Below are 17,710 nucleotides of genomic sequence, written 5' to 3'. Positions count from 1 at the left end.
GGGTCCCCATTTAACCATTTTGGCCTCAAGTATGAAAGCAGCATCGTTGGGTAATCACCTTTCGATCAAGTCTCAGCCCTACAGATTGTTACTTGTCTGCGCCTGCTTGCTGCTGAGGCATGTTGTTGCATGGCAGTGATAATAATGACGACTTTGCCTACCTTCGCGTGTCATCTAGTGATTAATAGTGCAGGGATTGATAGAGTTTGGCTTCAGTGCTTGATAGGTCACCTACCCACAAGAGCCGGCCAAGACGTCTTAAAGGGCCTGTCAAAAGCTATGTTATGAAGGATCCTTTAAATGATACATAAAGCTTCTATACATGTCTGAATTACATTATGACCCCATCATAGAGCTGGAGTTTAGTATTTGAATGACACAGAGAGAGTCTTTGGAATTCTGAATTACATCACAAACTCCTTGTATTGTATACAATCACAAGTGCATGAGAATTTAACAAATTTTGAATATTTGTATATACAAACATATTAGTTGTGAAGATATGTATACCTATGTTCATTCTTGTGGTTTACTCTGATGAGTGCAAGCTTCAGTAACTGTCTTTGTTGCTATCCAAAGAAACAAGTATAAGAATGGAAACAAAACATAATCCTTTCCTGGTTTTCTCGAAGAATTGTGTATCAAGTCCAAAGTTTTCAATTAATAATTTTCAATTCAGGTACAGGAGACCATTTTGTAACAAAAAAATTAATTACCTTTAAGCACGTCAGGATGTGGGTTTGACATTAAAAATCTATGGCTTCTTCTAGGAAAGATGAATCAATAGGCCTGTCTTCACTTGCTCGAGATTACCAAATATCCCGCTATTTGAACTATCCCGATCGCAAACTATCCAGCTAATTTGCGTCTTCATCAGCCCGAAGTTGCAATTAGCAGGATATTTGGTCGGGATTGTAATCCCAAGATATCTTGGGATAGTTTGCAAAATATCCCGCTTTTTGTGCATCCTCACCAACCCGAAGACTCGCACTATGCGCGAACGCTGAGCAAAATATCTCGAGCTAATTTCTCAAGGTCGAGTTTCAAGTTTTGAGGTCGAATCTGGAGCTGATAAAGACGTGATTTGTAACTTCAGGATTATTTCCCAAATCAGAAATAGTGGGCTATTTGGCAATCTCAAGATGATGAAGACGCACCTAAAGATAGCCATCAGACACGATTGAAAGGCAGTTTTCCAGCCATTTACGTCATTATCCCCATACCCGGAACATATGTCACCAAGTTTTATGAGTGGTTTGGACTATTTTTAGGAAGTTTGTGAAGGGCAGTCCTTCTGTTGGTTCATACATTGTGTTTGTGATCCTGGCCAGTCTGCCAGGATGAGAAGGACTTGTTCAGGTTTCTGGCATGAAACATCAACTTTGGAAATGCATACGTGTACCTTGAAATGATACAACAGAAGAGTAGAGAGAAAGGGAGAGAGAGAGAGAGAGAGAGAGAGAGAGAGAGAGAGAGAGAGAGAGATAATGGGTAAAAGGGTGGGGGGGGGGGGAAGGTGTCGATTTCAGTTACATACCATGTATGCAGTAAGCTCATTTAGCTCATACTGCTTGATTGACTTGTAAATTAAAAATTGATTGATTTATTGTTAGATTGATACATACTGATTGATATACCTTAGGGCTTTATTCACAAGGTTTCTGCCAACTTTTGTCATTAATGTGTCTACTTGAAAGATCTCACAGTGAATTATGATTAGAGAACTGATTGACATACTGCTAAATTATAGTGACATTGCCCCTTAAAATTATTGAGAATATTGTTTAGATGTGGCATTGATTGTCAAGATTTCGTCATCAAAGTATTGCTCAGATTTAGGGGGAGTTGATATCACCTTTGTTTACTGTCATTGTGTACTTTATTTGAGAGACAAGATATTCAAATTGTTATTTAAAAGCATTGATTGCATTAATTGCTTCCTCAAGTAGATTTGTAGATTTGATAATAACCCAGAGTTACTTATTAAACTAAATTAATCTATGATCCATTAGTAACGCTAGAGAATGAATTTTGTAATCAATAAGTGATTTTAAGCTGATGCCACGTTAAATTTTAGTTGATTACCAGTACATGAGGTATGAACATACACGTGAATGTATGTGTAAATGAATTTAGAAGTTATAGAATTTTAGCAATATACCTACAAAATTATCTTCGTAACTCAATCAAACAGAAGAATTATGAATGAGTCTTTTATCTTTAAAATGACCAACAAGACTTTTAGATGGTTCCTCTCAAATTGGATAGTTGCTGCAAGCATGAAATGTTTAGAATTTGATGAGGTTCATGGTGGTATTCCATCGTTTCATTCCTTTGAGATTTCATCCATCTCTCCTGATTCAACATCGCATTATCTCACTTTCAAGTCATTAGTGGGATTGAGAGGTTGGATGATTAGTGGCGTGACCATGTGGAGTACTTTTCCATATTAGGCCCATTCACACATCAGACAAAATAGTGATTAAAAAGTTGAGTTTTTGTTAATCTTAATTGGAATCACCCTTTTCTGCACAAAACCCTTTTTCTGCACATAAACCAGAAAGACTTACTAATAATAGTGCATTTTTTTCTTGTGAATAACAAGAATATTTCCTCATCTTTCTTTCTTTTTTCTTCACTTAAATGCATTATATGAACTTGTTCCTTATAAGTGTTCCTGTATACATGTACTCTACATTTTTATAAAATTGTTAGATTGTACTACATTCAATTTCATGTTGGAAGAAAGACAAATAAACTTGAACTTGAACTTGAATATTTGGTGTGTGCTCTATGTTACAACCAAATACAGTGGAAGCAGGATAAGATTGTTTATTTTTATTATTCCCTTGTGTGAAAGGAATTCATTTTGCAATTTAAATCTCATGTTTGTGTGAATGGGGTCTAGATTTCTAACCCATCTATGAAAATGAATTTGACATATGGAGGATGAGAGTGTCGCTGTGGCATGGCTTGGTTCATGGTCAGCAAGAAATCAGGATCAAGTCAGTTCTTTGTCAGAAACAAATACTGTGATGCTAATATTTATTTCTGCGGTTCTGTCCATTATAATAATGGGTGATTCCTACATTTTTACACATATTTTACTAGCTATTTCTTTTCTCATTTTTTTCAAATGACTTCTTTTTCTGTGATTCCTTCTTCTTCTCCTCCTTCTCTACTTTCATCTTATTTTTTCATTCTCCCTATCCCCCTTTCCCCTTTTTTTCCTCCCCTTTTCTCCTTTTTTTCTCCCCTTTTCCTAGTCACCATTATTATTTTTTAAATGGAAATTAGTAATTTAATAAACATATTATTCTTTTATCATTACTCATTCTACAGGTTTGGATTTTGTGCTGCAACCGTACATAAACACCATACTGACCAAGAAAGTGACCGGTGATCGTCTGCTATTAATGACCACATCACAAGACTTAGAAGACCTTGGAGTTCTCAAAGTTGGTCATCAGGAAATCATGCTGGACGCCATCAGTCTACTATGCAATCTGGTAAGCGTAGAAATCTTTGAAATAATGTTTGTAAAACGTATTTAGAAGTTACATGTATATGACATTACGCACAATTAAAAAAACCTGTAAATATGAAGAAAAAATTGGAAGAGAAAACTACTGCATACTGTACTATCAAAGCTAGGCAAACACAATACCTTAAGTGGAATCAGGTATTAGCCTATTATGGTACGATTAAAGTAGAAATATAAAGATGAGTTGTATACTTCAACAAACTTCATAATATCAATCTTATCCAATGCAGTTAAGACATTGAAAAATAGCCCTTATACACTCGGTACAATTACATAGAAACTATCTTTTATAAATTAAAAGTGATACTTGCCTGTAATTTGACACATTGCAACACTGTATTACATAACCTGTCTGATATACATTGTATGCTTATGTTAGTACTATTTAATTAGAGGATATTAATAGTTACCTCTTGAGTTTCCAAGTATCGTCAGCCTGGCTGCTAATGTCTTCTTTCCTTCCCCTCCTAGAGCTGCCAAATTTCTTCCATGTTTGAAATCTGTCAGTATGGTGCCAATCATTTGAAGTTTTGAGACAATGTCTTCATCTCTTTCATTTTCCATTCAACATTATGATACATGTATAATGAATGTCTACAAGATGCATTTGGCTGCTAGCTGTCATTTGATATTTTATTAATTACCTGAGAAGGAGGAAAAGGGGAATACATGTAGGAAGGAAGCATGCACTCATGATGATTTGAGTCGGGCCTGGAAACGACAAGAAGCTTATTTATAACAATTGTCATCATTTCTGATATAAACATAATCTTTTATTGTGAGAATATCATTTCAGTTATTACTCATATGAGGATGTGGAAGTTTAATCTTCAAGTTCCTTGAATTAACACTCAAAATATACTTATGAAAATATATTTGTATCATACATATGATAAAGTAGGTCTGTAATTTGAATTCATTTAAAGGTACTATGTCCCTTTTGCAGCCAACCTCAAATTCTGTAGAACTTTGCAGGAATTATGAATATATCATGTATGTCCTATCTGTGAAATTTAAACGTTAGCAGTGTCCTCATATTCAAATTATACAAGGAAACCCGTTTACTTGCTAGACTTCACTGTCAGACACTATTGAGTGACTGACTGGCTTTTTTTTCTTCTTTGGTAATAGCATACATGAAAAGAGTTTTAAAGGGTATATGAGCATTTGTCTACATCAATAACCCACTTCTTGTGATGGCCAAGATTAAACTGATTGAATCTTTGCGGAGCATAAAACGTATGACCATTCGGTACAATTGTCTGAAAATCAAGACTATTACTTTTGGGCTCTATAGCCCTAAAGTCGATTTGACAACTAATAGTCGTTATTTTCCCACTTGAAGGCATTTTCAAGCCCCACCTTTTTTAGGGAAGTTCTAAATTAGTATTAGGGCGCTTTAGTAACGAGAAGGTACGCACAGGAGACGGTAACGCGAGCGAAAAAAACAAACTGCGCATGCGCGATTCTGAATTCTCTCCGTCCCGTCAATTTTCGGAACGGTACTCGGCCAACATAGCGTTCGTTCCCTAAACACGACGTAAGAGAGAGAGCTGACAAATAATTTGTATCTAGATCTAACAATGCAGGGCCCTACTGAAGATAAAAACAGGAAATCTACTAGTGTTTCCAATGTCTGTTCTGTATCTATACCTCAATCTACAATAAATTGATGGTTTGGCCGTTTAGGCCTACTTTGGGGGCCCTTTTTCATCGTTATGCATGACGTGCCTGCACGCTATGCACTACAGCCCACCGCCGGGTCTATTGCCCCGGCGCTCCAGCCAAGCCTCGAGGCCCAAGATCACCTGCACCAAAAGGCAGCAGGTGTGCAGTTCAGCGCGGCTTTGCGTCCCCGTCGCCTTTAGCAGACAGCGAAAGCGCTTAAATATCATGACGGTAACAAGAGTGCGAGACCCGTCACAGTTGGTTAAACACTCCGTCTCCTGTGCGTACCTTCTCGTTAATAAAGTGCCCTATTATCTTTCAAATGCGGTTGGAATTTAACTTTTTCATTTTTTTGGCCTGCAAATGGGACATAGTACCTTTAAAGCGTTCATTATTTTGATCTGTGTATCTAGGTGTCTTAGTTTATATATCCTTGACAGTATATTAACAAGAACTGTTGGGTCTTATCCATATATGTTTTTACTGTGCACTGTACAGGAGAGGCATCTAGCTGATTTATGATCATTATAACTTTTAAAAGATTGAAACACTTTGGGATAACAGTCAGTATTTGAATTTTTAAGTAGGTGACTGACATGCTTTGGGAATTTTACATTTAATATGAAAAATTATTAACTTGAAAATTTCAAGAATATTTCTAATTTCAATTTCATTGCCCTTTGAGAGTACTCTTCTATATGTTATGTAATTCAAACACCAATACTTAATGAGTAGCGTTCATACTTCCTGCCTTTATTGGTTCACCACACAGGATGATTGTTAGTTCCCTTATGAGAATTATATTAAGCCTTTGAATACCAAACGCAAGGTATCTTGGAATTGGGCCAATGGAAAAGGCATGATATGAAAATGAAATCATGTCCAATGGGTTAAGAGCATTCTCTTATGATTAAAACTATCAGCGTTGATCATGTGATTCGTGGGAGAATTCCGACGACAACGGATCTATTTAACCTACTAGGTTATAGGTATGACTAGGTGTATTTGATGATGCAATATAAAGATTGGTTGATGTGAAAACAAAATAAGAGATAAGCGAAAGGTGAAATTGGAGGTAAAGTATTGAAACTGAAACTGAAAATGAAGTTGAAATTAATTCCACATCGTGACAGAATCAGTGGACATTCGTAGGGAATTCTTTTGAATTTGCATCACTTGTTATGATAATTTTGACTTTAGGAGAGAGCTTAAATTGAAACTGGGTCTTAATATATCCTTTTTTAAAAAACACTGATAATTTTCATTAGTTTTAGAGGTCTTTTTCCCTCTTATATTCAGAGCAAAGATTTTTAAGGTGATATTTTCGGTCATAATTCCTCTATAATCTTCATTGGTTTGAGAAGTTTCTTTTCCTCTCTCTCATATTCAGAGCCAAGATTTTTGGGGTGATATTTTTGGTCATAATTCCTCTATCCTCACCTTTCCTATCCTCTACACCTTCCTACGACCCATAGACAATCAAACCATATCAGAATCAGAGGAAGTCTACTTTGCTATGTCATAGTCATAATACTTGACCAATACTTGACCAATACTTGACCAATACCCTGTTCACACAGAAAGCTTTATTCAGGATGTATCAGGGATATCTCTTCTATGTTTCAAAGTGCTCCTTTTACACTGACAATTCTGTTTGATCCAGAATTTGTCTTTGTTGTTGTTTTTATAAGTGAGAAATATCCCCCTTCTAGAAATTTAATCCACCAGTAATCATTGCTGTCTGGATCTTATACAGCTGTATGTAAACCTGTACAAATTTGATCAAAGCTTGTCCTTTAAATGAATTGATTCTAAAGTCATGGGTGTATTTATTTCTGTGTTTACATTTAAGGGATCTTGAGTTTCAATCAATTTGTAATGTTAGTAATTCTATAACTATCTGCTTTCTGAATTTCTATTCCTCTGCCAGCAAAGGTGGCGCTGGAGGGTGGAGGCATTAATTTCAATCAAGATTAAGAATGCCAATTCCATTTCATGCAATCCTACTTGGATGGGTGGAACCTTTACAATCAAACACTGGAAATGTATGATTCTCTTTGTGTTAAACAGTTATACCTCCCTCTTGTGTTGGATGATATACTCAATGCAATCTTATATCCTGTTCCTCTGCTATGAATGGCTTAAACTTGTATTGATTTAGCTACAATGAATTAAAAAAAATGCCATTTGAAATCTAAATTGATTTTATTTTGAGGAGAACATATCTAGAGGAGCCAGTTTTGAATTGATGACGGAAATTGTACAGATTCAAATCTTTTAACCCATTGGCAAAATGACAACTGAATTCTTGTATTTTTTTTGCTTTTATAATTCTTATACAGGAGCCAAATGGTTCCCCTATACAGGGAATAAGTTAAATAATTAATTCAAAGCACCCTATCTTGGAGTGACTTTGTAAAAGGGCAGTACAGATGTGAAAGGTCTAAATGCTGAAGTCATGCATCTTAAAGAGTTTTCCTTTTCTTTTTTTAGTTCTTTTAGTTCATTTTTATTAATACTTTCATTATAATATACATAGGTAAACAACATTTAAAAGTTAAAAACAGATATCTTAATGTATTGGAGGAGATAAGGAGAAGAAGAAAACATAAATTCACCATATCAAATTATCAATGAAGATATTGGGAGATACATACAAGGCAGGAAGGCCAGGCCTTGTACGTGAAAGTGGATCTCCAGTGATTATACCCAACCTTGTTATACAGGTATGGATTGATATAAAAACAAATCCAATGCTATTGATGTCTTAATTTACTTCATCCATGCTGAATACATGTGATCAATCACTCCCTGTCTAAATTGGCAACCATTCCAGGTGTTACAGACATCATGTGCTACTTAACCAAGTCAAGAACAATTGTTAATGGGGTTTGCACTTGATATAACAATTAACTTCCTGTGAAATTTTTGCATGCTAATGCAGATGTCAGAATTAGGGAGAGAAAGAGAGAGAGAGAGAGAGAGTGAGAGAGAGAGAGATAGAGGGAGAGAGATAGAGGAAAAGAGAGAGAGAGAAAGAGAGGGTGAGATAGAGAAAGAGAGAGATAGAAGAAGAGAGAAAGAGAGAGAGTTAAAGGGAAAGAAAGGAAGATAGAGAAAGATAGAGAGAGAGGAAGAGAGAGAAAGAGAAATAGGAATTAGAAATAGGAAGAGAAAGAGAAAGAGAAAGAGAGAAAAAAAAGAGAGAAAGAGAGAGAGAGAGAGAGAGAGAGAGAGAGAGAGCAAGACCGAGACCAATGATAGTGATGGACTGCAGCCAAATTAATAACTTCAATGGTATAGATATTTCCTTCTTGTATAACATATTTTCAAGGTAGTACTTTGTGTTTGGATATGTACATCTCTAAAATCTCAATTGCAAGTCATTTATTTTTTATTTTTCAAGTACGTAGAAGATTGTAATTAAGATCCATTATAATTCCAGTTTTGTAATCAAATGAATATGTCCCTTTTTATTTTTGTTGTTTTAGAAGTGACTTCATGTTTCCATATTTTTAGCTTACGCTTTATCATTTGACAGTTTCATGCATTAGAGGGACGAGAATAGTAATGTGATTCCAAATATTCATGTACTGTATGTAGACTGGATCTTTATGAGTAAATCTATGTTGAAACATCAGTTTTCCTCTCCCTCTCAGTTATTTTAATATCTATTACAGTCGATAGATTTTGTGCCATGAGCCCCTAAAATAGTGGACCTACAATGAGTTTGCTTCATTTACTATTAGAGGTTTCATTTTCAGAGAAACTCAGTCTGACTCATTGATGAGATAATAAATTGGTATACCAGCACCTTATTGTCCCACGGAATATCTTCCTTCCGGTCGACGGTTCGGTGGATGCAGCACATCTCCCTTGACTGGTCTTCATCAGCTCGAGATTGCCAAATAGCCTGCTATTTCTGATTTGGGAAATAATCCTGTAGTTACAAAACGCGTCTTCATCAGCTCAAGACTTGACCTCGAAACTTCAAACTTGAGCTTGATAATAAGCTTGAGATATTTTGCTCAGCGTTCGCGGGCTTCGGGCTGGTGAAGACGCACCGGATAAATAGCAAGATATTTTGCAAACTAGCCGCAGATATCTAGGGATGATTATCTCAACCAAAAACCTTACAACCTTAAACTTCTGATGGATGAAGACTCAAATTAACTGGATAATTTGCGATCGGGATAGTTGAAATAGCGGGATATTTGGCAATCTTGAGATGATGAAGACGCCCCTGATGACTGGTCTTCATCTTGTCATTTGTTTGATCTCTTTTCCATCTGTCTTTAGCACTACCGTCAGAGTGTGGAGGACCTGCAGTCTGTCACACTCAATCTAAACACCAGAACCAACTGCCTCACCAAGTATCTTCAGAGATGTAGTAGGAATGGTGGTCATCATCCAGGGCGCAACGGAACCAATGTACCTCAGAGTGTTCCTGCCTCAGTCCTGGTCCTCATAGCTGAGATTGTAACAGCAGCAAAGACGGTCATATCTTGGCTTGACAGGTTGGTGACTAAACAGTTATTTCTGTGTAATGTGAAACCATACTATTGCAAAAAAAGTTTTGAAAAATAGCAACAATTCAAGGATGTTATATAATTATTCAGGTCTTTTTAAGGTTTGAAACTTGTGTGTGAATCTAGAAATTTTCAAAGTGTTTGTAGTTGAATAAAGAATTGATTGGGCCTGAAACTCTTTCTAGTCCATGAAAATACATCAACAGTTAATAACCTTGTCAATAGGCAGACATCATGAGTGTCAAAATCAATGTTTTGCTCATTTGTTTGATGAGATTTGCCTCTGTAAAAGGGACATCTATTCTGTGCAACTGCTTGATTACATGTATGTATGTATGTTAAGTATTTCTTTACATACCAGCTCTTTTTTAATGTTTTCTAGAGTTCATTTGGAGCAAATATCCCAATATTTATGATCGTTAAACCGCTCTGCATACTCTTATTTTATTTTATCATAGATATTATACTGTCAAATGATTTTACGACTGTGTTATAGATAGATCCTAAGATCTAGCGTACCAGGCTTCAAACTAATTTGTAATTTGTTTTTTAAGGAGATGATATCATTCCCATCTGGTTAATGATGGCTTTTAAGCTTAACCTATCAATCATGCAAAATGGTATCAAACCTTATCATCTGTTTGGAACCAGAAGGACGTTAACTCATATACTATAACACAGAGTGAACGCCCTTCTGACTCAGAGGGAGACACTTCTCAGAGGAGCACACATTCTTATCAGAGCCTGTAAAAATGGGGTCATTTTCATAGTGCATTTCCTTGCTATTATTTCTGATAATACAGGGATATATCTATACAGCACTAAAACAATTTTGTACAATTATTCTGTAGCCATAAAATGACTTATTTTATTGGCCATGTGAAAAGTACCGGTATTAAAATCTTGTTTAACAAGACATTTTATTGTGAAATTAACATTTAAAGTGTTGTTTTGTATGTGATAAGATATCTGTTCACAACCACAGCAATTATTCTTAATGTGACCTGAACAATGTTCATCAGGTGTGACTGTTCCTTTTGATATATGGTGTACAGTCATTTTTAAAGTTTTTTTGTCTATATAGCATTTATACAGTGTTTCTTCTTGTGAGAATGGACCCTAAGTGATGTAGGTGGATTGCGATTACCCATTCCAAGCGTAATCTTGAGATGAAACGTTCCTTTCTAGATGTGACTAATCAAACCTCTAAACAGCTCTGTGTGCCAGGAGATTAAATCCACCTCTTCAGATTATCTCATTTAAACTTAAAGCAGAGTAGTATTTTTAATTCTGATGGGAGATTAGGTAAAACTTGATGTAAGAATAAGGACATATCATTCTAGGCCAGGGTTTGGGAGTATGCCATGAACAGGTGGGAGGGGGGTAATTCCCTATTTAGCTGCATTCAATTGATACATTCTATAAGGCTGTTAATTGACTTCTCCTCCTCGGCTTATAGGTGTTGATCGATGCCCATGAACTAGATACAGATGAAGTAATTACCCTCTTTATGGCTTCTAAATGACAGATGGTAGATTTGTGCAGATCCAATTTCATTGAAGTGCTCAAAATAACAAATTTCTTTCTGTTTTTATTTATTATATAATTTTTTATATTGGAATTGTAATCTTTTAATCATTTTGATAAGTTGAAATGCAGGGCTTAATAAAAGGTTCATTTTCCCCCCAACAAACATAAAAATATGAGGAATAGGAAGGGAACAACATATGAAGAAGCACATGGAGCTCTGTTGTGCATCTGGTTCAATCAATTTCTTTTTCTTTTTCATTTATTTAGACCTCCATTTGTGACCGGGGATCACTTCTTCAAAATGTTCCGAGAAGACATCTTAAAATCTGCCTTAGATCTTACACAAGTTGGTCAACAGACAGGATCTCTTTCACAGATAGAAGAAAGACTAATGGACATTGTGAGTATTTCATTTATATAAAGCTTTGTTAACAAATTCTGTGGGGAATTATTATTAATTGTACTGTTGCAGTATTTTCTGAAGGAAATACTGCTACAAAACAATAAATGATAGTAAAGAAACATTGCATTTCTCTCTCCACTTCTCCCCACTAATATCTCGTCTTTTTCTTTCTCTCTCTCTTTCTCTCCCTCTCTCTCTCTCTCCCCTTCCCCTCTCTCTCTGTCTCTCTTCCTCTCTGTCTCTCTCTGTCTCACGTTGTGTGTCTCTCTATGTGTCACTCTCTCCCCCTTCCCTCTCTCTCTCCCCCTTTCCCCTCTCTCTCTATCTGTCTCCCCCTTCCCCCTCTTCCCCTCTCTCTCTTTCCCTCTTTCTCTTTCCCCCTTCCCCCTCTCTCTCTATCTGTCTCCCCTCTTCCCCCTCTCTCTGTCTTGTCTCTCTGTCTCTCTTCCTCTCTCCCTTTCAACCCCATGTGCAGTTTCATCCTACGAGTATGTTGCACAATTCACATGTATGTCAGTACATTGTAATGAATCATTGTTTTATATATAAAATGGAAATCATTCATTTAAGCTTGGCAACCTTCGTGTGTAAGGACGTCTACTCCTCTGTTTCCTTGAAACTCAATGCTTCTCATCATAGATCTATCATTGCCAAATTAAAGAGATTAATTACTGAGTGATGTAATGGAGACATGCATGTGCATGAGACAGACTCTGAGAGTTAGTGAACATTTAACGCCGAAAACTCCCCTTTTCTATGTATCTCTCTCTCTGTCTCTCTGTGTGTCAGTCTCTCTCCCTGTCTGTCTATCTCTCTCTCTGTCTGTCTATCTCTCTCTGTCTCTTTATCTTTTTTCCCCCTCTCCCCTCTCTCTATCTTTCTTTCTTTCTACATGAGTAGTATGATGAAGTGTGAATGAGTTGGTACAGGTTACTTGTGAAGTATGGTCATTTGGTGAACAGGAATACGGTAAAACAATATACATTTTGCAGATTCACTTCATCTGTTAACAATCATTAGTTACATTACATGCATTTGTGGCACTTTTCAGTTCAGACGAAGAATCGTCTTACTTTAAAAAGCAAGAAGTGTGAACTTTAAATGTTCAGGTTAATCTATATTAATTTCCCATCCTTTGTGTGATGTAAGATTGTTGCCGTACAAGCAAGGAAGAAACAAATTACAAGTACTCCTCATATCTCCATCCAATATTTTTCAGAAGAATTCTGTGGTTGCCATGTGCATAGTTTAGTCTGCTACATACACACTGTAGGCATCGCCCTCTCACTTTCTTACTCATGTTAGGTGCTTATATATAGCTTTATGAGGTGTACTGAAAACTTTGTAATAGCATCATTTTGCCAAAATGCTGGACAAAATTGTCAAACTTTATGTCCTTGCTTGTCCAAACTCCCTTGGTCCTTCTGTGCCTTCCTCCCTCCCTCAAATATTGACCTGTATCAGTACTTAAAAGGGTGCAATTCAAATAATCAACTTATCGCTTCACATCAATATTTGTTTGGAAGGTTATGTAAAAAGTGATGCAAGATAGATTTCTTTTAATGGTGCTAGTACATGTCAATCATGAATTGAGTGAAATAATTCTCAGTGGCACATACAGGATTGGAAATCTTCCCTTGCACTAGGCCAGCATATTACATGTACATCTTAGAAGCCAGGTCCATCTACAAGAAGCCCGGGGGGGGGGGGGGGGGGGGGGGGTACTCATATATTAAGACTACATGGGTGTGTGGCTCTAATGGGTCACTTTTTCACACAAAATCCCTAAACATGGGTCTGTGTTTTTGAAAATTGTGAAAAATAAGTCTTTATTTCGAGAAAAATCCCCCCAAATGACCCTTAAATGGGAAGGGGTCTCGAGGCTTGGCTTGAGTGTGCCACCCCTGTCCAAACCAAATCTGAGAACGTCCCCCGGGACAAGAAGTCAGAAGTTTTATTTTGTAAATCATGATCCTCAAATAGGCTGGGATTTGATTTTGTGTTTGACTATTTTTTTCCATAGAATGTAAATTCCTCTGGTCCTGACCAAAATACATTTTTTTTAAATCCAACCTCTTCCTGTTGACATTCTTTTGAGAGGTCCAGATTTTCCCTTCCAAGTCTTTCAATGAAACCACCCATCCATATCAGGGGGTGCAGGATAACTTTAGAATCATGTAACCTCAACTATCCAAGCAATCAACAAAGGAGACCAATATAAGTGATTGTAAACTCGCTCCATTGGAGAAGCAATGACAATAGGAGAGACATATGAACCTTCATATGGACCCTGGGTTACTTACATGTACTGTATGTACAGGCTGATGGGTTGGGAAATAAAGGATAGAGCTTCCTACTTCTCTCTCTCTCTCTCTCTCTCTCTCTTTCTGTCTCTCTCTCTCTTTCCTGCGGGATGTTTAAGTTGGACTTCCTACTGTGAGGACAGACTTGTTTTCACAACCTTACACTCTAGTTGAAGTTGCTTGATCTTGTGCTTCGTGTTGGGTCGTTATGATTTCAGGTAGGCGTGTGGATAATTGCTGAGTTCTAATGAGAGTCGTTTAACTCGTAATGTTTTTCTTACGGAGCTTGGAACAGGAATGAAAGGAAGTGTGTCATGTGAATGCTATAGAGGTTTTGTACTTTGGATCCAATGTGTTACATTGCGTGAAAGTCAGTGGCTTGATCAGGAGTCGCCTGCTGTTTTTGTGTTGATCATGGAATGATTTGAGATTTGTACATGTATGGGTGTATGTTAACAAAGCTCAGTATTATGTGAAGATGTGCATCAGTTGGTAAGTTATGATTATCGTCAATATTTACGTAATGTACACTCATTTCAGCTATCGGTATGTTGATTACTTATGTATGAAATGTTCACCTACATGTAGTAGTAATAGTAATTTAGTAGTGGTGTAGTAATAGTTGTATCGTCATTCGTCAATTATTACGTATTATTACCCGTATCAGACATCTGAGCAGTGGTTTTTACAAAATCATATTACACTCGTTTGTTATCCTAAAAGGGCTAATCGGGGAATATGACACCATATTTACCTTTCATGAAAAAGCCTATGGACTTTATGTGTTAGAAAAACATGAAATATAAGACCATATTCACCGCGCCGTATTTTGTCATTTTCATTGCGCATCTATTATGTGTACGAGAACCTGTGCACTTTGCGCGCACTTTGCGCGCACTCTATTGTGATGTAATAATCACACCAAATTGGGTACACTGTTTGCAGTGTATCAAAAAATTTGTCAAGCGGCTGGATGCACAGTGCTGGTTTGACAAAGTTTGTTCAGTTCTATGAGATTGTCATGTATTATTTGCTCTAGATGTCTGATTTATAGATAATAATAACAATATTGACTGGCTTAACTTTCGGGAGATACCACATATATTTCCCTCACAAGACCCATATTGCCCTCGTCTTTGACTCGGGGCAATATGAGTCTAGTTTGGGAAATATTATGTGGTATATCTCCCTCAAGGCCAGTCCATATTATATAAGTGTAGGCATTTCAGGCTTTTTTAGCTATTGGTATGTTGATTAAATACATGTATGTATGAAATGTTCGCCTTTAATTATAGTAGTAGTAACAGTAACTCAGTACTATAGTGGTGTAGAAGTTGTTGAAGGGCTTACTTTGTTCCATTAGGTCTTTGCGTCTGGGCGGGATGTCAGGTTACATGAACTGTCAAGACTAATCAAGCTCTAATTTCTGAAAGGTAGCGTGTGACATTTGTGAACTAAACTTTTTGAAAATCCTGAAGCAAATCTATGAAAACTTGTGTCTCAACTCGACAGATAGATTGTTTGTATGTTTGTTTTCATTCCTGTCATGAAAAGAATAAACATTGAGAAGAACTTAAGTAACAAAATACATGTATAAATAAAGAAATGTGTATATTTATACATATTAAACAGTTAACATTTAAGCATCAAATTGAGAACCCCCCCCCCTAAAAATAAAAACCAAATGACATTAAGAACAAAAGACTGTACTACGAAATAAACAAAAACCAGAGAAACAAACGGCTTCATTGATAGCCCATTTTCAGCTGCACTTGCATGGGGACCAGAAAGAAAAAGGAAAATAAAAAGAAGAAGTTCAATTTTGTTGTTGTTTGTGTTTATGGGAGCTTTTGCATTTACCGGTACTTAAATGTTAGACTTTTTTTTGTAATAAAAAACTTGTTTGTCTTTCTTTAGTTTTTTTTAGTTATCCAAGGCTGTCATTATACTTTCCCAATCTAGATTCTTCTGATTCTTCCCTGACTGCTCCAATGCATTCTCCTTTCTTTTATGGTAGAAAAACTAGAAAAATATTTGATGTTTAAACAGTGCAAACTCTTTCCACAGTGACAGATATTCCAGTACATGTACATGGATGTGACAAAAATGGATCTGGAAGTATGCTCTTGTCCATCATATAGCATACTTCTGTGAATGTTTAATAGTTGATATGGTGGAAATTTAATTGTCACTTTGCACTCCGCTACATGTAGCTAGGGTCATTTTAAGAAATGGCATTTCCTAATAAAGTATTTGATATTTCTCAATAGAAACCTGGGCCCCGTCTTACAAAGAGTTACGATTGATCCAAATCAATCGCAAGTCCTGCAATTAATCAATCGCAAGTTTGTAGTCTCCTATCTCTTATGTATAGTTGCGAACGTGCGACTGATATCAACTCTTTGTAAGACGGGGCCCAGAATACCAGTTGCTATGGAATTGCTTCACTTTTAGTTTGCTTAGACTAGACTAAATTAATATTTCTCTAGTAATGTGGAGTGGTTGGGCAAATATATTGTGAGAAGGGTATTTCAAATTCTATGTTTGAATTTAGCTGTCTGCAAACAATCTCTTTAGCTATATTAACAATGAGAGTACTGTTCCCATTTCTTTAACACCCACTTCCTACTCCACTCATGGCAATTATTCTGTTCTCTTCATGAATATATATATATAATTGTTGTTTATCATGGCATTATAAAAATCACCTATGAACATGTACATGTAGTACCCCTCTTGTAATTTCTGTTTCTTTTTTTACAATTTATTAAGTGTTTGCTGTGCTCATATAACATTAGTTGTTTAAGTTGTACTTGTAGTTTTGATTGTAAAGACCAGTTGTAAACCATTAAAAATGAAATATCATGCAATTAAAGACGAAGAAAGAATGGAGATTTACAATTGATTACGTAATTTGTGGTATTGGGCATGATTTGTGATGACTTTATGACCACATAGATGTACATGTACAATACATGTAGTTAACAATATCAACATATTTATGTTTTATGGATTTGTATGAAGTAAGTTTGCTTCTTAATGTCCAAATATTGGGGTTTTCCCTGTTTGTATTTCATTCTGGGTCAGCTGTTCCTTTTCTTCTTTTTTTATTGTTCATTCCACTGTTTACTCTGAAAATGACCCTATTGCTCTTCCAAAGGTCATTCATTCATTCTCTTTGATAGAACTAGTATAGAAATCAATATCCATGAAAGAGAGAGAGAGAGAGAGATAGAGAGAGAGAGACAGACAGACAGAGACAGAGAAGGGGGGGGGGGAGGGGAGAGAGGAAGTGGTAGAGAGAGAGAGAGAGAGAGAGAATGAGAATAAAGAGCCATATCATGTATGTGACATCACACCTTCCCTTTACCTCTAATATAAAGCACTAAATAAGCACTACCTTTCAGCATCAATTCCCAAATCTTTTGCCTTTTCAGAATCAAGAGCTGTGTGAATTTAGTGACGATCGTGCACAGAAAGCATTGATCAGGGGGGGGGGGGCATTTCACAAAACTTGTCACCAGTGACAAATGACAGTTTTTGTTACTGAAATACTTGCTTCTGATTGGTTATCAGTAGATTTGTCACTGATATTTTTCATTTTTCATTGAAAAAAGGCTTTGTCAAACGGGCTACAAACCCTTTCTTTACCTCTGAGCACCAATACATGTAGCTTTATTCCCTTATCACTTCCGAGCAACTAGGTGAACAAAGCTTAAAACCTTCTATGTAC

The 17,710-nt window shown here is 36.4% G+C and overlaps 1 protein-coding gene across 2 annotated transcripts in view; it reads left to right on the top strand.

The window, feature by feature from the left end:
- The first annotated feature begins 3,320 nt into the window (after positions 1 to 3,320).
- The window catches only part of LOC580608 (CNK3/IPCEF1 fusion protein), a 37,674-nt gene continuing 23,284 nt past the window's right edge, over positions 3,321 to 17,710 (top strand). For both annotated transcript variants that reach the window (XM_030995164.1, XM_030995163.1), the window contains exons 1-3: positions 3,321 to 3,509; positions 9,512 to 9,729; positions 11,539 to 11,671. In XM_030995164.1, coding sequence (XP_030851024.1) covers positions 3,417 to 3,509; positions 9,512 to 9,729; positions 11,539 to 11,671 — 444 coding nt within the window. In that variant the 5' untranslated portion in view covers positions 3,321 to 3,416. The remainder of the gene's footprint in view (positions 3,510 to 9,511; positions 9,730 to 11,538; positions 11,672 to 17,710) is intronic.

The sequence above is a fragment of the Strongylocentrotus purpuratus genome, unplaced genomic scaffold, assembly GCF_000002235.5.
Source record: "Strongylocentrotus purpuratus isolate Spur 01 unplaced genomic scaffold, Spur_5.0 spur5_scaffold_21, whole genome shotgun sequence".
NCBI lineage: Eukaryota > Metazoa > Echinodermata > Echinoidea > Camarodonta > Strongylocentrotidae > Strongylocentrotus > Strongylocentrotus purpuratus.
The sequence above is the reverse complement of the archived record's forward strand: the minus strand, read 5'-3'. Positions and strand labels throughout refer to the sequence as shown.